At 41.4% G+C, this 27316-nt stretch overlaps 1 protein-coding gene across 1 annotated transcript in view; it reads left to right on the top strand.

Moving 5' to 3' along the window:
• Window positions 1–1029: 1029 nt before the first annotated feature.
• Window positions 1030–27316, top strand: part of CPNE8 (copine 8) — a 269508-nt gene continuing 243221 nt past the window's right edge. Inside the window, exon 1 of the mRNA XM_052640034.1 lies at window positions 1030–1163. Within this exon, the coding sequence (XP_052495994.1) occupies window positions 1030–1163 (134 nt within the window). The remainder of the gene's footprint in view (window positions 1164–27316) is intronic.

Genomic DNA, 27316 nt, shown 5'->3' on the forward strand with positions numbered 1-27316 from the left:
GCGGCAAAGGAGCTGGGCGGCGGGTACCTCCTTTTGCAGCTTCTGCATACTGGTACAAGTCTGGCCTTCCCAGAAAACAGTTTCCCAAAGGTGGCGCTCACTCCAGTTTAGTTCTGTTTTTATCTGTCCAGCTTCATTCAGGTCTTACCAGTTGGGAGTCTTTTGTTGTGACTTTCAGTTTTTAGGGCGTAACTTCCACGCATTTGGAAACGAGGGGTCGAAGGAGAGTCCAGACGGTAAAAGGATTATAGACATCAGCACCGCCCCCGCCCCCCACCCCCCCGCCCTTATTCCGAAGAACTGAGGGATGTGGGAAACCAGATCGCTCCCTTAAATCCCAGATAGTACCCCCCCTCCCCGGCCCTCGCTCCACCTTAGGTTTCCCCTGCTCTCGCCTTGTTCCATATACTGATCTGTTACTTTACCACTGCTTAGAAAGGTTGGAGATCGTCTCGAAGTCCGTTTCATTGTCCCCAACCCTTAAGTGGCCGAGAGTGGGCAGTCCAGAAGCGAGGATTCGGCTCATCTGCTGTAGGGCACAGTGTAGGGGGGTCCTCCGGGGACTCCGAGGGCGAGATGAGGATCACCGGTAAATGGGAAGGGGTGGGCTTATGACGCGCGATTTAGGAACAGGCGTGGGTGTAAAGAGGCGGAGATAAAATACAAACCGCTTGCCAAGGCGGCCAGGGCTTGTTCTGCTAGACGGTTGGGGTCTGTGTCTGATGCCCGCAACCCTGCTAGGCTGCCCAGTGGCTCCGCCGAGCCTGAAGCCTAGAGCGAGTAAAGGATCGCGGAGTGTCCTCAGCTCGAGCTGAGGGGGCAGGGAAGCCGAAAGCCCGGGGCGCCACTTCCTCAGCAGCTTCAGCTTCTGCGGGCCTATTCCCTGGAGGCTTTACCCTGAGATCCGCCTCTTCTCTGCCTCCCCCTTTCCGCGAACTGCCTCCGCCTCCTTCCTCTGCCTCCACCCTCAATCCCCAACCCTGTTTGTCTAGAGCTGGGTTAGGAGCCCTCGGTCGGCCAGAGCTTTGGATGTGGGTGCCAGACCATTCCACGGCGCCTCTCAAGATGGACAGCCGCTACACCAGCTCCGCGGGCCTCGGGGATTTAAACCAGCTGAGCACGGCCATCCCGGCCACGCGAGTGGAGGTGTCCGTGTCCTGCAGGTGAGGACGCAGCCCTTCCCCTCCGTCCTTTGCCCCCACATCTACTGGGTCGGTAGCGTTTGGCAAGCGCGCAGGGTACGCCGAGGCTCTGCGAGGGTGAGAAGTTGCGCCATGAGTGGGAAATAGCTCAGCTGTGGGTCTCGAGTCACCGCCGGGTCCAGTCGCAGAGAGAAGAGCCAGAACTAGGAGCGAGTGGTGGGCGATGGGACTGAGACTTTCTTTCTGGGAAATGCTGTAAAAGTTGACTGGGCTGTGACTCAGCGGCGGGAAACTCTGGCCGCCGCCCACTTTATGAGCCCTTTTTCACGTCCCAAACTCGATCTGTGGGGTTGGATGATGACAGGAATCGAAGGGCACAGCATTGCCAAAAGCGCTTGTGACCAATGCGCACAGTGGCCCAGGACTCCCTCTGCTAGGCTATGCAAACCTGAGGTTGTCACAGTTGGCTCCAAACCGGGCAGCTTCCTCCCCACCCACTTCCTGGAGCAATCCAGCTTGGTTCCCCGCCTCCTCGCCTCCACCTCCCCCGGGAGCCTTTTTGCCTTTGACCTACTACGTACAGATTTCCACCGCAGCCTTACCTAAACTGTGGGAAGTCAAGACTTTCTGCCTGCAAGTGGATACATTTGAGTGCCTGTAAAACCTACACTCTGCTGTACATCTCAAACTCCTTTGGCTGACGTTCTTTGGGTCAGTTTCCTTGTAAATAAAGTAGTGTAATTGCTATATCGCTGATGATTTTAAGATGACAACACTGAGTGGAACCCACTGCCATGTTTGCAGACTTTGATCTTTCTCAGTGGAAAACTTAACCTGTACACTTTTCACTTGTTTTTAAAGCCCTCAAATCCTTTCCTTCCTTTTTTAAACAACAACAAAAAAAAGAAGAAATCTTGAAGAAATCTAATAAACATGGTTAAGTATTGATGTAAATAAGCCCCTGGGCTTAAAATACTGTCAGTCTAGTAATATTTAATTTTGCATTGTCACAGACTAACCCTGAAAGCCAGAAGAATGATTTCTTAAGGCTGGCTTCAGACCATTAGACACTAATGCTGATAGTGACAGCTAAATGCTGCCTGAGATTTCTGTCAGCTGAACAAGTAAAACTGTATGGAAAATTCTTCTTAGACATTAATTTCTAGATCTTTTTTTCTTTTCTGAAGCTGGCTTTGGATGCTAGAGGAAGGTTATCAGTATTTAACAGGTAATGCATAGCCTGAAGTCCTATAATGACAGCATTTCCTAGAGTTCTTATTTTCTGCTGAAATCCTGTAAATCTGCATGGCATGTGGCCTGTATGAGGAATGAATACAAGTGTAAGTTAAGTCTGAATTTCCCATAAACTTTTTAGGGGTTGTGGGGAAATTATACTTTAGCTAGTCTTCCTGCCAATAAGGTCCATCTTTAACTGCTCTCTGTCCCTCCTCTGATGCGTGTTTGCTGTGGTTCTGGGAACCCTGGTCAATTGGCTTGAATCCAGTTTCTTTCAGCTTGCTACCTCAGAACCTGGAGAGCCCCTTGTTTCACCCCTTTTTTGATACCATTGATTCGTGTATTGTTTTTAATTTTTAATGTTGAAATAAAAAAGTTCTCGAAGAAAACCCAAGTACTTGTAGTACTTATATTGTTGATAATTGAATCTTGTGATGATAGATGATGGTGTCTCTGGGGCTTTGGCATAGGAGATCTGGTTATACATTCTGGCTTTATATATATTCTGATGTCTAAAATGAAGATAATTTTGGCATTTATCTTATATAGGGTGTTATCAGAGTTTAACAAAATGATATCTGAAAAACACTAACAATGTAGACATGAAAGAAAGTGTTAAAAATATTAGCTATTATTATGATATTGGAAATAGTATTTATTGAATCAGTGTATTGCATATGGTTCAGCTATGGAATTCTGTAAATAGTCCTTCTGTTTTGAGCTTCAATAAATTGGTTAAAGAAGACACAGATAGAGGCAGCCTCAGGATATCTGTTCTTTCTCTTTATTCTTTGATATATATAAAGAGCATATTTCCTAGATTGTCTGTAGGGATTTTACCTAGCAGCAAGGCGCAGTTGTAGGTCCCTTAGCCTTACCATTGGCAAGCAGAGCAAGGATCACCTTGCTTTTTCATACTGAAGACTTTTGATGATTTGCTGATGACCCTTTTGATAACCTCCTTTCATTGTGCCCAGTCTAAGATTTTTTAAAAGCTTAATGATGTTTGCATCTTCATTTTGAGTGAGGTGAGAAAATCAACAATTGAAGCTTGAAGTTAAATATAATTTGTGGAAATCATTTCGTCTATTCACTTAAGGAAGTGTTTGAGTGTCTCTTATGTTTAGCACTATGCCATGTTCCGTGAGAAATGCATGAGAAGTTCTCTAAAAAAGTGAAATCTTCTTGGGAGATAAATATTATATAACATATAATAACATAGGACTAAATCCAAAGATGAGGTTCATGAAGAGAAATGGAAGATATTATTGTGGAACAGAGTACTTGGAATGTACTACAAAGAGGAAATGGGGCATGAGTGGAGACAAGACAGATTGGCATGGTTTTATGAGAGAAAGAGCGGTGCAGTTTCTGCAGTAGCTACAAAGTTGGTGTGTTAAAGTGACAAATATTTTCTAGCTTTATTTATGCAGAGATAAAGCTCCTACTCTTTAACTTACCTTCTACTCATTATTCAGCTCTTCTTGCATTCATTTTAAAAATTTATGTTAAATTGTAAGTTTTAAGATTTTTAAGTTATTGGGTTACCTAATTAAAATGTCTATAGATGAAATGACACAACCTTAGAAACATAAAATAGCATTGCTGTTTTATTCTGAAAACATAGTAATATAAAATAAAGGTAAAAACAATAGGAAAAGTAGTACGCAGTAATTAACAGTTTTCCCTGAGACCTTGGTTTGTTGCACTGTTTCTCACACATTGTTTTGATGATTTTGTTATTGTCATGTCATTTTGATAAGCCAGTGAGAAACTGGGATAGCAGTCTATATTTCTAGACTTTGTAGATTAGATATCACAAGTGAATCTTATTGAAGCAATAATCCTATAATGGTAATAAAATTAATTTAAAAATCTAGTGTGGAAGGAAGAATACAAAGTGGAAAGTAATGAATGTGTATTTTGTACTAGGAATTCTATAAAACACTTCCTGACCTGGCTTTAGGAGAAGGCAATGGCAACCCACTCCAGTACTCTTTCCTGGAAAATCCCATGGACAGAGGAGCCTGGTAGGCTGCAGTCCATGAGGTCTCTAAGAGTCCGACAGGACTGAGCGACTTCACTTTCACTTTCACTTTTCACTTTCATGCATTGGAGAAGGAAATGGCAACCCACTTCAGTATTCTTGCCTGGAGAATCCAGGGACGGAGGAGCCTGGTGGGCTGCTGTCTGTGGGGTCGCACAGTCGGACACGACTGAAGTGACTTAGCAGCAGCAGCAGCAGACCTGGCTTTAACTGTCTTGCCTAATCTCCCACTACTCCTCACATAAGCTCTATGACTGAACATAGTGTCGACTTAAAAAATGGTCACAACCTACAAGTTGAGAGTTATGTTTTATTTGGTAGGAATTTTTAGGACTTCAAGCCCAGGAAACAGCTTCTCAAGTGACTCTGAGAAAACTGCTCCTAGGAGGCACAGGGAGGAGTCAGGTTATATGGAAGTTTGCAACAAGGGGAAGGTAGTCTGAACATCAAAAGATTATTGTTAATTATGGAAAACCAGATATCCCAAGTTAAGGAATTTAGCACTTTTCTATGTATGGGAAGATGCAAGAGTCTGGGCTTACTGAAATTATTCCTTTAATATGCATCCCAGCTATCTGGGACAAGGTGCTCACCAGGGGGACTGCCAGATGACTGCCAGATTATTTTTCTTGGGTGCCCTCTAGGCTCAGAAATTCACATTCGGAGGGCCGGAATCACAGATTGCTGTGATATCCTTATTAGTTGATATAGCAGGAAATACTCCATTTCACAATAGCCTAACAACTATGTGCTTATATATGCAAAAGTTGGTGCCAGATAAAAGTTAACTACAGAACAGTACTAAGAGGTACAGTCCCAAAGCATGTTCTGTTATCTTGTTGAACCAAACTTTCTTTGTGTGTGTGGCTGTGCACATGCTTTTCTCTGACCTGAATGTCCCTTCCTCCATTCCCTTCCTTTCTCGATTAGCATTGTCTCCTTCTTCCAGACTCAGATATAACATAATTTTCTATCATGCTCCTCTCCCAAGCTGTATTTTGCTATATTCTCAGAGCAGCTGGAAATGGCAGCCTACTCCAGTATTCTTGCCTGGGAAATCTCATGGACAGAGGAGCCTGGCAGGCTACAGTCCGTGGGTTGCAAAGAGTCGGACATGACTGAGCAACTAAGCATTCAAAGCAACTAATATGTACCAATATCATAGTTAAAATTACTGGTCTCTGTAGTCTTCTTGAGGACAAGTTTTGTCCCTTTCATGTCTATGCATTCTGAACTTGGCACAGTATAAGTAGTCAATAAATGCTAGATGCTGTAATTCTCTGAATGAATCATCTGGCAAGGGAAAGAGGTTTGCTTGTTAAAATATAGACTCAGATTCCAAACTAGATTTACTGAATGAAAATGCCTGGAACTAAGGCCCAGGAATCTGTACCTTTAGCATGTTTACCATGTGCTGGTTACACACATTAAACTAAAAAAAAAATATTGGTGAATGAACAAATCTGTGAATAAATCAACACTGAACCTAGTAGTCAGAAATTTCTGTTTGCTTTGTATAGTGTCATTAGTGATTCATTCGCAACTTGTACCACCCACCCCAGCAAGCTGACAAGATGTCAGGCCTTATTGGCACTGCAGTCTTCTCAGACACCTGATATATATATATATGTTTTAATTGGAGGATAATTGCTTTACAATGTTATGTTGGTTTCTGTTACACAACAACTTGAATCACCAGAGAGCATGGAACTTAGTTCCCTATATTATATGGCTGCTTCCTCTAATATCTATTTTACACAGGGTAGTATGTTTGTCAGTGCTATGCTCTCAGTTCGTCCCACTCTTTCCTTTCCCCACTGTGTCCACAAGTCTGTTCTTTACATCTGTGTCTCTATTCCTGCCGTGCAATAGGTTCATCAGTACCATTTTTCTAGATTCCACATATATGTGTTAATGTATATTTGTTTTTCTCTTTCTGATTTACTTCACTCTGTTCAACAGGCTGTAGGTTCATCCACCTCACTACCACTGACTCAAATTTGTTCCTCTAATGGCTGTGTGATATTCTACTGTGTACCACATCTTTTTTTTTCCATTCATCTATAGGTTGCTTCCATGTCCTGGCTATTGTAAACAGTGCTGCTATGAACATTGGGGTACATGTATCTTTTTGAATTATGGTTTTCTCTGGGTATATGCTCAGGAGTGGGATTGCTGGGTCGTATGGTAGTTTTATTCCTAGCTTTTTAAGAAATCTATGTTTTACTCCTTCCTACAAGTAGTGCAGAAGGGTTCCCTTTTCTTCATCCTCTCCAGCATTTATTGTTTGTAGATTTTTTGATGATGGCCATTCTGACTGGTAAGAGGTGATACCTTGTTGTAATTTTGATTTGCATTTCTCTAATATGTGGTGTTGAGCATATTTTCATCTATTTGTTGGTCATCTGTATGTCTTCTTTGTCAGACACCTCATATTATATAAGGCTTATGGATTGTCTTTTGGAAATTTTTTACCAGATTTTTTTTTTTCTTTTACCATTTCTCTATACACCAAAAGTTTTAATTTACTAGTTTGATGAGTTTATGTCTCTATGACTATAGTTACTTGGTTTGTATTAACAATACTGTCAATAAAAAAAAAAAAACAACACACACATGCAACCTAAAAGTTGAGAGTTAGGTGTTATTCGGTGAGAATGCTAAGACTCAAGCCTGGGAGACAGTATCTCAGGTGACCCTGAGAGACACTGACTCAGAGGAAGCAGGGGAGGAGCCAAGGTATATACAGGAGGGGCAAGTAATCTGAATATTAAAAGATTACAGTTAATTAAGAGAAAGTTAAATCTCTCAAGAGATTCAGAGGTTAAATCTAAAGAGATTTAGAGATCTAATAAGATAAAGTGATCTTCTATGTATGGGAAGAGATTTAGAGATCTTCTCAAGCTGCAAGCATCCAGGCTTGTGAAATCATTTCATTCATATGCATCTAGCTCTCTGAGGCCAATCCTGCTTTCTTTATTATTCACATACTAGTTCCTTGTATACTGTAAAAGATGGTGAATGTGGCAGATGGCCACCTGCCTCTCACTTCCCCCTAGCTCCTGTGTGCTTACTGGGGAGGAAGTAGCTCATGGCTTTCAAATAGCTGACTTTCTTTCACCTGAGCTCAGAAATTTGCATTTGGAAAAGACTTGTTTACTTGTACAGCATAGAGGTGAAAACATTTCATTTCATAGTCTCTCCCCACGGTTGGAAATTCGACCGTATTGGGAGATATTTCATAACCATTGTTTCTTTTGTCCCATGTTGCTGGGAGACTGATCCTAGGTCAGGTGGAAATTTTTTGTTGGTAAGTCATTCCAGGTGTTAATTTCTGGATTAGGTCCATTAATGGATAATAGATTCTCTGAATCCTCTATCTTCTAACCTAATAGGATCCAGGAGATATTTCCCTTGTTGTTTCTTCCTATTTCTACCTAGAATCACACTATTACAATTATTCTACATTATAAACGTGATCTGTTTCTTCAAGCTGTTTAGCTGTCATTAATTTGGCTGGGCCTGGTTATACATCATCTAATACAAGAGAAAACAATCTTATGAAATAAAAAGATTACAAGCAATATAGCTAATAACTTGTTAAAGTTACAAGTAGGGATTCAAACCATGAGCTTCCGACACCAAACTGTCTTCCTAAAAGATCACCAAGGCTAGGAAGTGGATCATCTAAGGCAGCAATATAATTTTTCCTGTGAGTCATTAAATGTGTTATATTAGAGGATTCATCTGGTATGAAAACATAACATTTAGTTTGAATTATAGCACTGTTGCCCCCTTGAGATCTGCTAAGGATAGCAAGGGCCATATGATTTTGTAATACAACTTTTCTCCACATAGAGACTCAGAATTTAGTAGGCTAATAGCCTGGCTGCTATCATTTAAGGCCTTTTGAGTGAATTCTGTTAAGGCTTCAATGTGAGAAATAATATTTTCTCACATTGCAAAGAAGGTGCAAAAGTAGCTGCTAAATGATCATACCAGTGAAATACAGATCTCTTGGTTCTTCAGGCTCATATTGATGGTAAATTTGCTGAAGTTCCATCTAAGTTTGTACATAAATGGCCTTGAGCCTAAGGGAATCTTAAAGTATACCTTCCTAGCCCTCTTGGCAGAAGCCAGGGTCATAAATTGAACCCACAAAGCCATAGAGTCCCCTTAGTTGCCAGCCAGTTTATTTCTAGTCTCCTAACCCAATCTGTTCCATATCAGTCACTTTCTGGAAGAGACATGGTACACTGGCAGTTTTCATAAGATACCCAGCCTAATTTTCCAGTGTTATTAAGTTGATTTTCTTTGGTATGATTTAATTGTTCTAAGCATAGGGGGTGCCTTTAGGCTTAGATGACCGTAGCCTAGTGTTAACAAATAAAGCCATCCCATAACTGAGGAAGTGTCCCTCCTAAAAGTCTAGAGTGTACATTTTTGTTGTTGTTGTTGTTGTTGTTGTTGTTTTTCAGTGAAATTTAGCATGTTGTTCTGACTGAACTAGAATAATCTTGAGGGAAAATTCATGTTTATGGCCAGGGTTAGAATAAGTGTGTTTGACTGGGCAAGTAAGTGAGTCCCATCTAGTGACAGCAGCCCAAACAGAAAACTGTAATTCCTTTCTTCTAAAATAAACTTTCTAAGAGCCATCCAATCAGAACTTTGGAGGGGAGAAACCCACCAAGGTAAACCAGAGTAATGGATGCAGGTAATTGACCACAACCGAACAATTTGATTGATTTCTAAAATTTGCATAAGATTGTGCCAGTGATTAAAAAAAAAAATTTGATTTACAAGTGCAAGAGTCCAAGAGAACAAGAAGAAAACATTATGAACAATCGTACAAGTCAGGTCCAGGATCTCGGTTCAGTTGTCTACTTTTGATGTCATCTTCTTGTCCTGGCGTTGGTCTTTCCCTGTTATCAGAGCACTGCTTTAAGGTAAGTTTGAAAGTCAGCAGTTCTCTTTATATACCAGTCTCATGCAGGAGCCCTTTTTAGGTGAGAATTATGAATTCAAGAGTCAATTCCCTGTCTCCCAGGCTCGAGTTCTAACATTCCCACTGAATGAAACTTAACTCTCAACTTTTAGGTTACGCATATGTTTTTAGTTAACAGTATCTTCCTCAATAAGGTGTTAGAAATATTTTTTTCAATGACATGCTGCAACTGCTTTAATGGGATTGAAATAGGAATTTATGTGCTGCTAGTTAAACAAAATGATTGTAAAAGTGTAAGTTATATAAGCCTAAAGTTAAATAGATTACAGTAAAACCAAGTTAGTTCAGTTCAGTTCAGTCACTCAGTCGTGTCCGACTCTTTGTGACCCCATGAATCGCAGCGCACCAGGCCTCCCTGTCCATCACCAACTCCCAGAGTTCACTCAGACTCACGTCCATCAATTCAGTGATGCCATCCAGCCATCTCATCCTCTGTTGTCCCCTTCTCCTCCTGCCCCCAATCCCTCCCAGCATCACAGTCTTTTCCAATGAGTCAACTTTTCACATGAGGTGGCCAAAATACTGGAGTTTCAGCTTTAGCATCATTCCTTCCAAAGAAATCCCAGGGCTGATCTCCTTCAGAATGGGCTGGTTGGATCTCCTTGCAGTCCAAGGGACCCTCAAGCGTCTTCTCCAATACCACAGTTCAAAAGCATCAATTCTTTGGCACTCAGCCTTCTTCACAGTCCAACTCTCACATCCATACATGACTACTGGAAAAACCATAGCCTTGACTAGACGGACCTTAGTTGGCAAAGTCATGTCTCTGCTTTTGAATATGCTATCTAGGTTGGTCATAACTTTTCTTCCAAGGAGTAAGCGTCTTTTAACTTCATGGCTGCAGTCATTATCTGCAGTGATTTTGGAGCCCAAACAAATAAAGTCTGACACTGTTTCCACTGTTTCCCCATCTATTTCCCATGAAGTGATGGGACTGGATGCCATGATCTTTGTTTTTGGAATGTTGAGCTTTAAGCCAACTTTTTCACGCTCCTCTTTCACTTTCATCAAGAGGCTTTTTAGCTCCTCTCCACTTTCTACCATAAGGGTGTTGTCATCTGCATATCTGAGGTTATTGATATTTCTCCCGGCAATCTTGATTCCAGCTTGTGTTTCTTCCAGTCCAGCGTTTCTCATGATGTACTCCGCATAGAAATTAAATAAGCATGGTGACAATATACAGCCTTGACGGACTCCTTTTCCTATTTGGAACCAGTTAAGGCATACTCAAAAGTTATTACTTTGTATTTTAGTAACTACATTTTGTTAGACATCTAGACTCTTTGCTATCATCTATGCTCTATTTTTTTAATCTGTGGGTTGAGAATGTTATGCATTCATGTGCTACTGCTTATCTCATTTCAATCCATGTTCAATGACATCACATTTGGTGGCTTGAAATTGACCATAGGTGGAATATTTATAAGTGACAAACACTGCAAATCAGAGTTTGATTTATTGTTTTGTTGTTGTCTACACATAAGGCATTCTGTGGGAATCAGTTGGCTCTACAGAATTTATAAGAAAAGTATTATATATATTATTATTTGTAAATTGTGTGCTTATCTACACATATTTTATATCAATAAAATTTATAATAAATATGTACATACATGCATTTAGCTTTTTGGGGGAAAACCTGTGGCTAAAGATATTTGCACATGACTGTTTATAGGCCTTTTGTAAAAGATACAGCATATACAGGGGAAAATTATTGCTGTTAGATTTCACTGTTAGAGATATTCACTGTTAGTGATATCAAGTTTGACTCTGTTTCTGGTTTTACTGTTTACTATAAGTAGGGTTGTGTGGTCTATGACAATTTTGGCAGCCTGCAAGTATATTGTGAGTGAAATAAGGAGATTGAAATGTTGCATAATTCTTCCTTTCTTCTCCTTTTCATGTGGTCCTTTCTACTTTCTTATTCTTCTTTACTTTGAAGAGTTTTTTGTTTCTCCATCTACTAGTGGAATGTACTTTTCAAATTTAGGTGTTACAGTTCCAACTCATTTAGTGATTCATTGACCACTGGGGGAAGCAAATTGAGATTTGAAGAGACAGAATCTGATTGCTCCAGTGAGAAACGGTCTAGTTTGAAACAGATACTGATACTGTTTTGAAATCTTTGGTGAAAAAGAATCAAAGTGCTCAAACACAATTGGCAGCTCCACCCCAGTCCACACTGGTTTATTTCTTAGACACACTTTACCATTCTTTTGTCAGACAAAGGGTTTGATGTTAGCATGTAAGTAGTGTTTCAAATGATCTGAGCTAGGAAAGTAAATCACAATGTGGGAGTTGCCTAGGTATATCTTAGCAGAGAAAAGCTTTGCTCTTGTTCTGTCAGTAGTTTGGTCCACCCTGCATGTATGTATGTATGTGTGTATATATATATATATATATATATATAAATGCTAATATATATGTTAGCACTTGGAATGTTCAAAACAGCCTTGTGAGGTCGAGAATGTGCATCTAGAAGCAATTCACAAAGCAAGGCCCCATGAGAGAGGGTGCTAAATCTGTGCTTTTTTAGGTATGCTGTTTATGGCATAACAGTCAGAAACCTGAATTCCTCACTTGATTTTATTCAAGTCAGAGAAGAAAAACAATTCCTCTCAAAGAGGTTTTATTCATCTGTTAGCCTGTTTTATAACAATAGCCAGTTTGCTGACTCTTAAGGAGCGTGGGTGTGGAACTAGACCACATGAACCTCTTTGTTTCTCAATTTCTTCATTTGTAGAGTGGAGATAACAATAGTCCCTACCTCTTATATTCGTTTTGAGGGTTACATAAGCTAATATAGCTACATGAGTTAAAATAATGTTTGTCATGTAATTGCAAATAGATATAAGCACAAAATAAAAATCACCCAGTATTTCATCAACCTATATCTGTTTAGTTCATTTCTCTCTGTTAGTAGGTGAAGATATTGAGTAATAGCCTCCGAACTGAGAAGGAATTTTGAAACTGAAAAAAGGAGCAAGCAAATAAAGTTTCTCTTATGAAGTTTACTGTGGGTAACGTATAGGCAGGAAAGATGAGGTGGACAGAAGATCCAGAGGCATTGACAACTGTACTCTGCACTGCCGAAAAGGATACAGGGGGCTCTACAGGAGCCAAAGGTAAAAACAGAATCTGACTACCAAGTGAGAAGCATATCCACAGTCTAGAACAGGGGGCACCCACCCTGCTTAAGGCACTCTTCCAGCTTTCATTTTAAATGAAGGCAAGGGTAAAAGGGAACTCAGTCTGGCTTGAGTGCATTAGTTTGTGAGTTAGGCTAAATCTCAGTCAGGTGGAAAGGACTGCAGACCGAGATGGAGCTGAAAAGGTGGAGCCAGTATGCTTCAGCTACAATATGGCCTGCACTCTCTTTATCCACCATTCTTCCAAGAATACTCTAGAGCCAGATATCAGGAGTTTACCTGCCATCCCCACACTTTGTCCCCATGTTATAAGGTTGAAAGACAATGACCCCTGACATTACTTCAGCAATGGACATTGGCAGCAATCTATACCTGTAAGTCAGAGCAACTGTGGATGTCAGCATAGGTGGTGGCCCAGGACAGGAATGCAATAGTGGAGGTATGTGGCACTGATCCTAGAAGGAAAACGCTAAGGATAATAAGTGTTTTAAAGGTTGTGTTTGCCTTAGTTGTTCAACCATGTCTGACTCTTTGCAGCCCCACCAGGCTCCTTTATTCATGGGATTCTCCAGGCAAAAATACTGGAGTAGATAGTCACTCCCTTCTCCAGGGGATCTTCCTGACCCAGAACCTGGGTCTTCTGCATTGCAGGCAGATTCTTTATTGTCTGAGCCACTGGGGAAGGCCTTTTAAAGATAGCAAGAAAGGCAAACTTCATTCAGAAAGTATACTGTAGTTTGTTTTCCATGAGCCAGGATCACCCTGCACTTTGGCACTTTTCCCAAAGGACAATACCAGACATTTTGTCCCTTTACATTAGAACCAGGCAGGGAGATATTATATGTGGGGGCTTTAGTAGGGGCCCATAAAAGAAGCCCTATTTCAGTCTCTCATTTGATTTCTATATGGGAGATCACCTTGGTTATTCTGGGCCTTCTCTTAGACAGAAAGATTGAGGAATTACTATGTCAAGGCCTAGCCTAGCCCTTGTCCCCAAGGTAAAAGAATGCCAAACCCCATGTGAGGGGTACTCCATTACATCTCCAATCTAAAATAATCTTCCCAGGTAGGAGGTTCTGTGGCACTCCTAGGATAAGACCTGCATCCCACTGGATAGGTCTCAGTCCTTCTTCTAACACTTGAAATTTTAAGGATCTAGTTGGTAGAATAGGTACAGTCAGCCTCTCAGAAGCAGACATGTGGCCTGCTGTGGTTTGGCGTTTAACAGCCAGATGGCCTCTAATAGTAGTCAAGATAGCCTCTTAAAGACTCATCTGGAGAAAGCTTCTTCAATGTCTATTTCAGTTCTTTCTACCAACCCTGCATCTCTTGGGTTATATGGCAGATGGAAGGTCGATGAAACCTCATGGGCTTCAGCCCATTCCTTTGCGTCATGCCCAGTGATATAGATGCCTTGGTGGCTATCTATATAAATGTGGACCCAGCACATACTTTCTAACTTGGTCAAGCCCCTAATAGTGGCTTTTTGGTTTGCTCTTTTACTGGGAACAGCTTGTATCCATCAGGTCTCTGTATCTGCATAGGTCAATCACACTTGTGTCCTTCTGATAAAGGCAAGGGGTTGATATAGTCCACTTATCATCCGGTCACTGGGCTAGTGGCTAATCTGATGTGACCAGGAATATGTCTCAAGGGTTGTCACCACAAGTTACAGTGGGGCAGTCCCTGTCAAATGCCTGCCCGTCAGTGTATTTGTTGTAAAGGTACAACCTCTTGGCTATCTCCCAGGTGGTTTTGGGGCCTCAGTGTCTGTCGGTTTTCAGTGAAGCCACTGTGCCATATCCAGGGAAGTCTTTAAGTCTTCCAGGAGAACAGCTCCTGCCTTGGCTAAGGTGTCTGCTTTGTGGTTCCCAGGTAGTGTAGTTGGAGAATATACAGAGATGTGTCTTACCTTGATGGCAGCACTGAGTCGTATGCGCACATCCCATATGTCCCTCCATCAGTCAGCTCCCCACAAGGGCTGTCACAAGATAGTCTAACTTTTCTGATATGTTGTGGCATCCACATGGTCAGACCGTTCACACAGTCCATCTGTCTGTGTTTGTGTAGAAGGGCATAGATTCCTGAGTTACCATAGTCCTTACTACCCTCAGTTTAGCCCATTGCCTGCTGTGCTTAATGTCTTCTTCAAATCAAGTGACATTGAAATCCAGGAGAACTGCTGCAGTGGGCCAAGTGCAGGTATTGCCTTGACTGCTGCCATTGTGAAGCATGTCTCAGGATGGAAGGAGTCCTAATTCTCTTTTTGACTTGGCTGAGAAGGGGAGAGATGGGTGGTGTCTGAGGGGCAATATGAGGCATGAAAGACACTTGCCCAAAGATGGAATGTAAATCCATAGACAGCAGATTTGAATTGTGCACATTACCTTGTTGCAGGTAAGGGTGCCACTTTTGCAGTGTGCTTACTTACCACAAAGCAGACATCTTAGCCAAGTTACTTTTTGGTTTAAGAAGCATGTTTTTAATCCATTTACTTACTGGCAGTAAAGTTTGAACATACACTAATAAATTGAGATCAGTCTTGGGTGTTCATTGGAAGGACTGATGCTAAAGCTGAAACTCCAACACTTTGGCCACCTCATGCGAAGAATTGACTCATTGGAAAAGACTATGATGCTGGGAGGGATTGGGGGCAGGAGGAGAAGGGGACAACAGAGGATGAGATGGCTGGATGGCGTCACCGACTCAATGGACATGAGTTTGAGTAAACTCGGGGAGTTGGTGAATGACAGGGAGGCCTGGCATCCTGCGATTCATGGGGTTGCAAAGAGTTGGACACGACTGAGCGACTGAACTGAACTGAATAAGTCGATGGTGAGGCCTGTTTGCTGCAGGGCCAGGACGACTATCAGGAGCTGTTTTCCAATAGAACTTTACTTCACGTGGGGTCCCTTCCACAACTGAGACTAAAATCCTAGTGGGATGAGTTTCCACTCCTGCCTTTCCCACAGACCCTAGCCAAAACCTTCTAGGTACAAGTTTACATCTAATTCACAGGCAGCATTCCATATACAAATGCCCAGTGCTTGAACTTGTTTTACTACAGTTTTGGCCTTTTCAAAGGCTTCCTAATGGTGGATGCCCTAATCCCATTTTTGTCCCTTTCTAACCAGAGAGTACTATGTGAAGAGAATGTCGCTCAGTTGTGCCCAACTCTTTGCGACCCCATGGACTATACAGTCCACAGAATTCTCCAGGCCAGAATACTGAAGTGGGTAGCCTTTCCCTTCTCCAGGGGATCTTCCCAACCCAAGGATCGACCCCAGGTCTCCCACAACGCAAGTGAATTCTTTCTGAGCCACCAGGGAAGACCAAGAATACTGGAGTGGGTAGCCTATCCCTTCTCCAGTGAATCTTCCTGACTCAGGAATCGAACCACAGTCTCCTGCATGGCAAGCAGATTCTTCACCAACTGAGCTGTCAGGGAAGCCCAGAGAGTACTGTAGGAGCCAAATTATTTGTGCCAAATACAGTATGAAAGGATCACATTCCGGTGATCCCAGAAAGGATTGTAATTCCTTGACTGGCTAGTGTGGCTAAGGCTTGGGTTTTATTGATAACCGAGGCTGGGACAATTTTTGTCTTACCTGACCAAATAACTCCCCAAAACTTTACTTACTACCTGGGTCCCTGGATCTTGTCAATGTTTACTTCCCATCTTTGGTTCTGTAAATGTGTCTATAAAAAGGCAGCAGTATGGGAGAGAAGGGACAAGTCATCACAGGTTAACATAGTGACATCAATCTAATGAAATAATTCCAATTCAGGGTGGGACATTCACCAGATTTCTAGGTCCTGACTGACCAAACTAGAACAAATGGTAGGACTGTAAATAACCCTGAGGCAATGCCTGAAAGGTTCACTGCCTCTCAACCCAGATGAAGACAAATTAATCTTGAAAGCTAGCACCCAAAGGAATGTTGATAAAAAGGATTACACAGGTCAAGCACACAATGGAAAGTTTTCAGTGCAGAGGAGAGCTGTTGTAAGATAGCAGCAATATTGGAGACCTCCACATGAATGAAACAACACTGGTCAAGAATCAGCAGTTAGAACCCTGTATGGCAACAGGGTTCAGGATTGAGAAAGGAGTACAACAAGGCTGTTTATTTTCACCCTGTTTATTTAACTTATATGCAGAGTATGTCATGTGAAATGCCAGGCTGGAAGAGTTAGAAGCTGGAATCAAGATTGTCAGGAGAAATATCAACAAGCTCAGGTATGCGTATGACACCACTCTAAGGCAGAAATCGAGGAGGAACTAAAGCGCCTCTTGATGAGGGTGAAGGAGAAGAGTGAGAAAGCTGACTTAAAACTCAATATTAAACTAAGATCATGGCATCTGGCCCCGTCACTTCATGGCAAATAAAAGGGGAAAAGGTGGCAGCAGTGATAGATTTCCTCTCCTTGGGCTCTAAAATCACTGCAGATGGTGACAGCAGCCATGAAATCAGAAGATGATTACTTCTTGGCCAGAAAGCTATGACAAACCAAGACAGTGTGTTAAAAAGCAGAGACATCACTTTGTCGACAAAGATCCATATGGTCAAGGTTGTGGTCTTTCCAGTAATCATGCACAGATGTGACAATAAAGAAGGCAGAGCACTGAAGAGCTGATGCTTTTGAATTGTGGTGCTGAAGAAGACTCTTGAGAGTCCTTTGGAAAAAAAAGAGGATGAGGAGGTTGGATGGCATCACTGACTCGATGGACATGAGTTTGAGCAAGCTCTGGGAGTTGGTGATGGACAGGGAGGCCTGGCGTGCTGCAGTCCATGGGGCTGCAAAGAGTTGGACACGACTGAGCAACTGAACTGAACTGAAGGTCTACTCAGCTGTGGTGTCTACAGCGCTTTTTTTTTCTGCTCAGTAAATCAGTCAATAAATCATCAATTCCACTTGGAGCCTCCAGTCACTTCCCACCACACAAAGTAGAGGGCAACGTTGTCCCAACTCCTGGTTACTCTGCATATAGGGAATCTACTCTGGGGTTCTACTTCCAGTTATGGGACTCTGGGACACATTTGCCACACGTTTATGGTCAGTAGACATAGGAGTGAACTGTCTTTTTTAAGGCTTTCTGCAAAGATAGCAGGACTGAATTTGTGGTTTATCAGTGTCTTCTTTGGAGTCCTTGCTACTAATAATCCTACCAAATTTGTTTCCATGTCAGCTGTGTTGGTCCTTTCTCTGTTTTTTCCCCATCCTTTGTTTGTTTCACCTTTATTTCTTTTTTTAAATTATTTTATATTTCCCTGGTGGTGGACTTTCTCTGTTTCACTGAAATCTGCTATAATTGCAGCTATCAGAGCTACTGGCCATTGGTGCCAGGACTGATAATAAGCTGCCACACCAAACACCAGGAGCAAGACTGTAAGATGCAATCTGTCATGTGTGTGTGCTTAGTTGCTCAGTCATGTCTGACTCTTTGTGACCCCGGGGACTGTAGCCTACCAGGCTCCTCTTACCGTAGGGATTCTCCAGGCAAGAATACTGGAGTGAGTTTCCATGTCCTTCTCCAGGGGATTTTCCCAAGCCAGGGGTTGAACCCAGGTCTCTTGCATTGCAGGCAGATTCTTTATCATCTGAGCCACCAAGGAAGCCCAAGAATATTGGGATGGGTAGCTTGTCCCTTCTCCTGGGGATCTTCCTGACCCAGGAATTGAACCAGGGTTTCCTGCATTGCTGGTGGATCCTTTACCACCTGAGCTACCAAAGAAGCCTGAAATCCTTCATACCTGCTGTAGATAGCTATTTATCTGGCCCTTAAAGTTTTCTGCATATATAGCATGTCTCATTCCCAATTCTCTAATGAAGTCATAATTCTTCTATTGGAATTTTACCTGAGTCCTAATTCAAGTAGCCAATTCAGCTACCCATCCTCAGTTTGTCTCATTCCAGCAGCATATGACCTTTATCTTAGGACTGGCTATTCTTTCACTGAGGCTATTTGGACATCTCTGGGTCATTTAGTATGATATTGTCTCCATCCTTGTCCCATAGGCAGTTGCCATGCAGCTCCTTCTTGCCTGGTCTCTTTTTGAACCTAATGTCAACTCAGCTACTTCTGCAGTAGAGTATTTCCTCATAGTTATCTTTTGGCTAGTTATTATCTCTTATTGATTCACAAGTTACCTTAGTCTTTGTTTAAATGAGGGAGTGAACCCTTAGGTCATCTTTTTCTTCAACAATTTTATCTTCCTACTCAGAGGAATCATTATATCGTGGATCCACTATTCGGGATTCTGGCCTTCCTGTGTTCACTTTCTTGGTGAATACAGGTGCTGTATGTGTGCTTAGTTGCTCAGTGGTGTCCAACTCTTGGCGACCCCATGGACTATAGCCCACCAGGCTCCTCTGTCCATGGGATTCTCCAGGCAAGAATACTGGAGTGGGTAACCATTCCCTTCTCCAGGGGATCTTCCCGACCCAGGGGTTGAACCTGGGTCTCCTGCATTTCAGGAGGATTCTTTACCATCTGAGCCACCAGGGAAGCCCAAATACAGGTGCTACCCTTGCATTTTTAGCATAGCTTCCAGGTGATCTTGTTGTTATACCTTTTTGGTAGTAGATCCCAACTAGAAGAACAAGCCACTTGTAGATCTTATTCTCATGCCAGAGCTTCTTTAGATTTTTCTAGTTCCTACCTGAGCTGGAGCTCATTTTCTCTGTCAGTCTCAGGACCCAAAGCAGAGGGCATAACCTACCTACTTTCACACCTTAGTTTCTTTTTCCCTATTGTTTTGGTTAGAATGTCTAGTAACTCTTTTGGTGTTTTCAGGGTGTCCTCAGACTCATGTGCCTATCTGGAGCATTCCAAACTTGGCAAGATATCCCTACATGGAGGAGGTTGGCCATCCTGGGATTTCCACCACTGACAATGGGCTTTCCCTCAAAACAGTTTCTTTACTCATGCCTGTTTCATTTTTGTTCTCTGGCTGGCTTGCCCATTGTTGGGAGGCTGAGATATTGAACAATATCTCCCAAAATGAGAAGGAACTTTGAGACCAAAAAGCAAAGCAGGCAACTCCATAAAGTTCAGTGGATGGAAGGGAAGGGAGTGGACCTAGGGGCTTAAGATGGAGCTGACAAAATGGAGCCAGTGTGGTCCAACCACATACGGTCATTTGTAGCATCACATTTATACTCTCTCCCTCTGTATGTGTAATTATGTGTATGTTCACACACGTTATATAGTGGGATTATACTATAATTCTATACAATTTATCTTTTGCACTTTTCTATTAATTTTATGTCATGAAGATGTTATTAGGTTTTTTGCAAATACAACCCTCTATACCTGTGTTGTAGTCGGTTATTTGTGTATACCGTATTTATTTAACTTATCTCTTATTTTCCAAAAGTTACTGTTCAAAATATGCTTCAGATGAGCATTCTTAGTTATAAGCACATGAGTACATTCTTTTTTTCTAGGGAATAATTTTCTAGAGCTGAAGTTATTGATAAGCTATCTTCTCAGGGGGATTTTAATAGCTTCTTTCGGTTATTTCTCCCTATTCCTCTTTAAATAAACAGAGCCAAGTATAGACTTCTTGCTGTACCTTTCTAAATGCTTTCATTCCCATGAGTAAGTTGCACTTAAAGATTAATGAGAATTTGGGGCAGCAGAGTGAAACAGCAAGAAAATGGATTTAGGGGTCAGAAGGTATCTTTAAATCTCATTTTTATCACTTATTGTATTGTTATTTTTGATAACATTTCAACTTCTGGAATCTTATTTCCTAATCAGTAAAAGTGAAATGCTTAAAAACCATTTTAATAGGATTATTGGGGAAGTTAATGAAGTAAAGTCTATAAAAATGCCTAGCATTTTATAGTCACTAAAAAGAACTCAATAACTGTTAGTCTTATCTCAGTTTCTTATCAATATATTGCAATGTGCCATACAGGCAATAGGGCTTCCCTAGTGGCTCAAACAGTAAAGAATCTGCCTGCAATGTGGGAGACCTGGGTTAATCTCTGGGTCAGGAAGATCCTCTGGAGAAAGGAATGGCAATCCACTCCAGTATTCTCCAGTATTCTTGCCTGGAGAATTTCATTGACAGAGGAACCTGGCACAACTGAGTGACTTTCACTGGTGTACTTTTCATTTCAGTTATTGTGTTCTTTATCTCTGTTTGGTTGTCTTTTGTATTTTCTAATTCTTTGTTTGAGCATTCTTTGGCATTGCCTTTCTTTGGGATTGGAATGAAAACTGACTTTTTCCAGTCCTGTGGCCACTGCTGAGTTGTCCTAATTTGCTGGCATATTGAGTGCAGCACTTTCACAGCATCATCTTTCAGGATTTGAAATAGCTCAACTGGAATTCCATCACCTCCACTAGCTTTGTTCGTAGTGATGCTTTCTAAGGCCCACTTGACTTCACATTCCAGGATGTCTGGCTCTAGGAGGGTGATCACATGATTGTAGTTATCTGGGTTGTGAATTTCTTTTTTGTATAGTTCCTCTGTGTATTCTTGCCACCTCTTCTTAATATCTTCTGCTTCTGTTAGGTCCATACCATTTCTGCTCTTTATCGAGCCCATCTTTGCATGAAATGTTCCCTTGGTATCTCTAAATTTTCTTGAAGAGATCTCTAGTCTTTCCCATTCTGTTGTTTTCCTCTATTTCTTTGCATTGATCACTGAGAAAGGCTTTCTTATTTCTCCTTGCTATTCTATGGACCTCTGCATTCAGATGCTTATATCTTTCCTTTTCTCCTTTGCTTTTCGCTTCTCTTCTTTTCACAGCTATTTGTAAAGCCTCCTCAGAGAGCCATTTTGCTTTTTTGCATTTCTTTTCCGTGGGAATGGTCTTGATCCCTGTCTCATGTACAATGTCACGAACCTCCATCCATAGTGATTCATGGGGTCACAAAGAATCGGACACAACTGAGCGACTGAACTGTACTGAACTGAATTCTTTGTTGAGAATCTCTAACTTCTTGCTCTATGCCTCTACTCTCAAGTTTTTCAAACATTTTTATGATTATTACTCTGAACTCTTTCTCAGGTAGATTGACTTATTTCCACTTCATTTAGTTATTATTCTGAAATTTTATCTTGTTTCTTTGTCTGAACTTTATCCCTCTGCTGCCCATTTTGTCTAAGTTGTTATTTTTATTTTTGAATCTGTGGTATGTTAGTTATGTTTCTTGACCTTGAAGAAGTGGCCCTGTCTAGGAGACATCCAGTGTATCCCAGTGATCTACTCTCTTATTGCCCAAGTTATATGTTCTAGGGAGAATGCTGCATAGATTCTTCTGTTATGGCAGGCTATTAGGGAAATTAGATGGAGATTGTCTTGTTCAGACTTCAGAGACAAAAAAAGTAGAGCAGGCCTCTGACCTTGCTTCTGACCTGCCTGGATACTGCCCTGACTGAGTGCCTGCTGTGAGTATAAGCAACATGGCACCATAGAGAAGATAAGGGAAGGATCTTGAGATTGTTGAGACCCTGGAGGGGGTCTGGCCAACTATTCAAGAGGTTTAACAACCCTCCAAGATTTACAAAGCAAAGCAAACAGCATTAACATGAAACCAGAGCTGCAATTTGCTCACAAGTTAATGAGGATATCATTTTGAGGCCTGAGATTATAAATGGGAATCCTCAAACTGGAATTTTGAGGTCTCACCTGTGGAGGGAATGTGCTGCCCAGCACCTTTCCCAATTAGAATTCCAGATTGCTGTGACACAGGGATTTATTTCCCAGTGCTGTTTGAGTTCTAGATGTTGGTCAAAATACAGTTTGGTGATGTTATCTGCTGTTCTGTTTCTCTTTCCTTTTAATGATTGTTTATTGAAAGTAAGTTAGATAATTCTCTATTAAATATTAGAATTGTTTATTTGTGTGTAACAAGTGGTTTATTTTCTTAACAGATCCTTTGAACCTGAGATGAAAGTTAATAAAACTTTGGAGAGAACATAGGCCATGTGGGTAGTCTGGTAGGCTTGGTTGGTCCCTAGTCTGATTGGTTGCCAGATCCTGCCTTGTGCAGGTGCTGCTGGCTGCTGTGGTCACAGAGTGACTAGGTTGCAGAACCCTGGGAGGTCCTTGGGCTACTGCTGGCTCACTGATGGGCAGAGTCATGGTCCCACAAACTCTGGGGCCCACCACTGACAGCTGAAGCCAGATTATGGGGTTAGTGTTAGCAGGCAGGGCCACTTCCTGGAGTCTGACTTCAGGGCCCAAGAATCCCAGAGCTCATTTCAGGTCATTGGTTGGGGAGGGTCAGTTCTTTACATAGCTGGGTATGTGGTCTTGGGTGTACTAAAGGTCGTATTGGTCTGCTATTGGGAAGGGTCAGGGACCAGCTGGTTCTAGGGTAGGGTCTGGCTTGTGTTATGGGATCATAGTTTTCTTGATTCTTGCATCTGCCCCTTGGTGAGTGAGGCTGGTCTAGAGGCTTGTGCAGGTTTTCTTGAAAGAGGGACAGTGCCTGCACATCAGTGGGTGGAGCTGGGCATTGGCCCTCATGTAGGCAGGTTGGTATCTAGAGGCATGTCTGTAGGGAGCTGTGGGCTCAGGAAGCCTTTAGATATCTTGTCTGTTGATGGGTGGGTGTGGCTATGTTTCTACCCAGTTAGTTGTTTCACCTGAGGTGTCTCTGCACTGGAGCCTATAAGCTCTTGGATGAGGCCAGGTCATCTTGCTAATGATCTAAAAGGTCCGCCTCCAGAAGTATTCATCTGGTTGAATGTTCCCTAATATGTGTGTCACCCATGTCTGTCTCCCATTTAGCCACGGCTGCCCACCACCTCTCCAGGAGACTCCTCAAAACCAGCAGGTAGGTCTGGTCCAGTGTCTTATCAAGATACTGCTTATACTCTTATATGGGTCCCAGTGCAAGTGAGATTTTGTGTTTGCCTTTTAAAAGTGAGATCTCTGTTCTCCCATTCCTATAGGACTAATGAAATTAAAAACCCCACTGCCCTTCATAGACAAAGGCACTGGGAGCTCATTTTCCTAGTGCTGGAGCCCCACACCAGGTGCTCAGAACTCTCACTCCTTTGGGAGACCCCCTGCAATGTAATTATTCTCCAGCTTGTGGATTGTGCACCCATGGGGGACGGCATTTGATTATATCACAAGTCTGCCCCTCATACCTATCTCACCGTAGTTCCTTCTTTATGTCTTTAGCTCTAGAAAATATTTTCTGCTAGGCTCCAGTCTTTTTTTCTTCTTTTTAAAATCAATGTCTGTTTTACAGATAGTTGTGATTTTGGTGTGCTTGTGAGAGATGAGCTCAGGGTCTTTCTACTTCACTCTCTTGGTCACTCTCCCCTTTGATTTTAGCTTGACTTTTCATTTTAAAAGTATGTCTATAATATCTTTATTTTAGGATTTAAGGGTGGAGGTGCTTCCTATCAGAATTTAGGTGTTGATGACTGAAGAGAAACCACAAAGCTGGGAGAAATCATTATAGTAGATGATTATCAATATTATCACAAAGGGGTGTATGGAATTCTTTTGTATTTTTTCCATCATCACTTGGTAAGACTATGGGGAGAACAATTCAAATGAGTGGCAAACTTTGACAGACTTTGAGCTTTATTTCCCAAGTATTGATTCTTACCTTTTTCACTGCTGAGTTACCTAATGAAGGAGAAATTAAGTAAGGAGAGGACTATTTAACTGGAAACCAAAAGGCAGGGTGAGATGAAAGCTAAAGAGTGGAGAAAGGTGATGGAGTGGGCAAATGAAAAGTGTAGGAATATTAATTGAATTGTTCTTCAGAATTCAATGTAATTAAAATAATTACTTAGATTTTGAGAATGTCACTATAGTATTATGACTGAGTTGTAACGTGAGTTTATAAAGTCAGTATTTTCTGCTTTGCTAGTTAGCTGCTCTCTTTCTTTGAGTCTCTATGTGTGTGTGTGTGTATATATATATATAATGTATATACACATACACAATATATATATTTATAATATGTATATAATAAGTACAGAGTTTATTTTCTTGGGCTCAAAAATAACTTCGGATGGTGATTGCAGCCGTGAAATTAAAAGGTACTTGCTCCTTGGAAGAAAAGCTGTAAGAAACATAGACATCACTTTGCCAACAGAGGTCTATCTAGTCAAATCTATGATTTTTTCAGTAGTCATATAGGGATGTGAGAGTTAGACCCTAAAGAAGCCTGAGTGCTGAACAATTTGATGCATTTGCACTCTTTGAAGTCCTTTGCACTGCAAAGAGATCAAATCAGTCAATCCTAAAGGAAATCAACCCTGAATATTTATTGGAAGGACTGATGCTGAAGCCCCAATACTTTGTCCACCTGATGCATAGCTGACTCCTTGGAAAAGACCCTGATGCTGGGAAAGTTTGAGGGCAGGAAGAGAAGGAGGCAACAGAGAAAGAGATGGTTGGATGGCATCACTGACTCAATGGACATGAGTTTGAGTAAACTCTGGGAGATGGTGAAGGACAGGGAAGCCTGGTGTGCTGCAGTCCATGAGGTCACAAGGAGTCAGACACGACTGAAAGATTGAACAACAACAACAAATATAATAAATAACAAGTGATGCATTAGTTTTGTTAAGGTGGTAGTGGTGGTTTAGTTGCTCAGTCATATCCAACTCTTGTGACCCCATGGACTGTAGCCCGCCAGACTCCTCTGTCCATGGGATTTACCAGGCAACAATACTGCAGTGGGTTGCTATTTTCTTCTCCAGTTTTATTAAAAATGATCTTAAATGTTATTAGAGAAAGTAATGAACCAGATATGTTTATATTGTCATAACTGGTTAAAAATAACACATTTCTCAGCCTTAGTTAGCATAATGGTGATTTTAGAATCATTTTGAGAAATTTATTCCTCAATGTGTATTACTCTTATTACTCTGTGAGCATTCTTACAAACTTTTTTTTAAAAAAATCTAAATGAACTCCCATGAAGGGAGTAGCATATTATTTATGGTTTCCTGGGTAATTGAAAGCTCAGTTGTTCCTCTTTAATGTCTTCTGTCAGTTTTCATGTTTCTCTGCTATAAAGCAAAGAATATAAAAGCTAGAGAGAGAGCTAGTAGGGTTAGAGCTACCAAGACTGAAACTTCAGAATTGTATCAGAAATAATACATTTATTTGCTAAGCACTTCTAAATGACCTAAAGCTATTTTGAACATAGCTTATTTTCTGACTTTCCTTGATTATCTCAACTTTCAAATTAATTGTGAAAGCAGAAATATTAAGAAAATTGATTGTGATTGATTTTTATGCTGGTGGTTTCATCTGATGGGTTTTGGTAGGCATTGGGAGACAATACATCATCAATATTAAGTTATTATTGAAAGCTTTTCTTAATGGTAAGTTCAGTTAGTAAATTGAAAAATATATTTGGGGACTTCTCTGGCTTACCAGTGGTTAGGACTCTGCCCTCCCAATGCAGTGGGCATTGGAATAACCCCTGGTCGAGGAGCTAAGATCCAATAGACCTCACAGCATATTTTAAAAATAAAAATATATTTGTAGTGAAGCTTGAAATACACTTTTAGCTAAAAGATTGATTTTCAACTTGATATTTGCATCATGGGGTTCTCAAAGCAAGAATGCTGAAGTGGTTTACCATTCCCTTCTAATTGGGAAAGGAGTACGTCAAGGCTGTATATTGTCACCCTGCTTATTTAGCTTGTATACAGAAAACATCATGCAAAATGCCAGGCTGGATGAAGCACAAGCTGGAGTCAACATTGCTGGGAGAAACATCAATAACCTCAGATATGCAGATGATACCACCCTACGCAGAAAGCAAAGAGGAACTAAAGAGCCTCTTGATGAAGGTGAAAGAGGAGAGGGAAAAAGCTGGTGTAAAACTCAACATTTAACAAAAAAAAAAAAAAAAAACAAGATCATGGCTTCTGGTCCCATTACTTCATGGCAAATAGATGGGGAAACAATAGAAACAGTGAGAGACTTTATTTTCCTGGGCTCAAAAAATCACTGTGGATGGTGACTGCAGCCATGAAATTAAGATGCTTACTCCTTGGAAGAAAAGCTATGACCAACCTAGACAGCTTATTAAAAAGCACAGACATTACTTTGCCAACAAATGCCTGCCTAGTCAAAGCTGTGGTTTTTCCAGTAGTCATGTATGGGTATGAGAGCTGGACCATATATAAGGCTGAGTGCTGAACAATTGATGCTTTTGAATTGTGGTGTTACAGAAGATTCTTGAGAGTCCCTTGGACTGCAAGGAGATCAAACCAGTCAATCTCAAAAGAAATCAGTCAAGAATATTCATTAGGAGGACTGATCCTGAAGCTCCAATACTTTGACTACCTCATGTGAAGAGCCGACTCATTATAAAGACCCTGATGCTGGGAAAGATTGAAGGAAGGAGGAGAAGGGGACAACAGAGGACAGGATAGTGTGATGGCATCACTGACTCAATGGATATGAGTTTGAGCAAGCTCCAGGAGATGGTAAAGGACAAGGAAGCCTGGCATGCTGCAGTCCATGGGGTTGCAAATAGTCGGACACAACTAAGTAACTGAAGAACTGAACAGCAACCGCAAAATTTGCCTCATAATTTAAATTAAATGGTTTCAGTTTCTTTGTTTCACTTAAGTCATTTTGCCATTTTAATGTCCTTTATATGACTTTATTTCCTCACAGAATATGTCAGCCATTACAGTGGAAATCTCTGAGTTTTCATTATGTTTCTGACACTGGTTTTATGACCTTTGACAATCTTACCACTTCTTGGGCATTTGTT

The sequence above is a fragment of the Budorcas taxicolor genome, chromosome 5 (assembly GCF_023091745.1).
Source record: "Budorcas taxicolor isolate Tak-1 chromosome 5, Takin1.1, whole genome shotgun sequence".
NCBI classification, from domain to species: Eukaryota; Metazoa; Chordata; class Mammalia; order Artiodactyla; family Bovidae; genus Budorcas; species Budorcas taxicolor.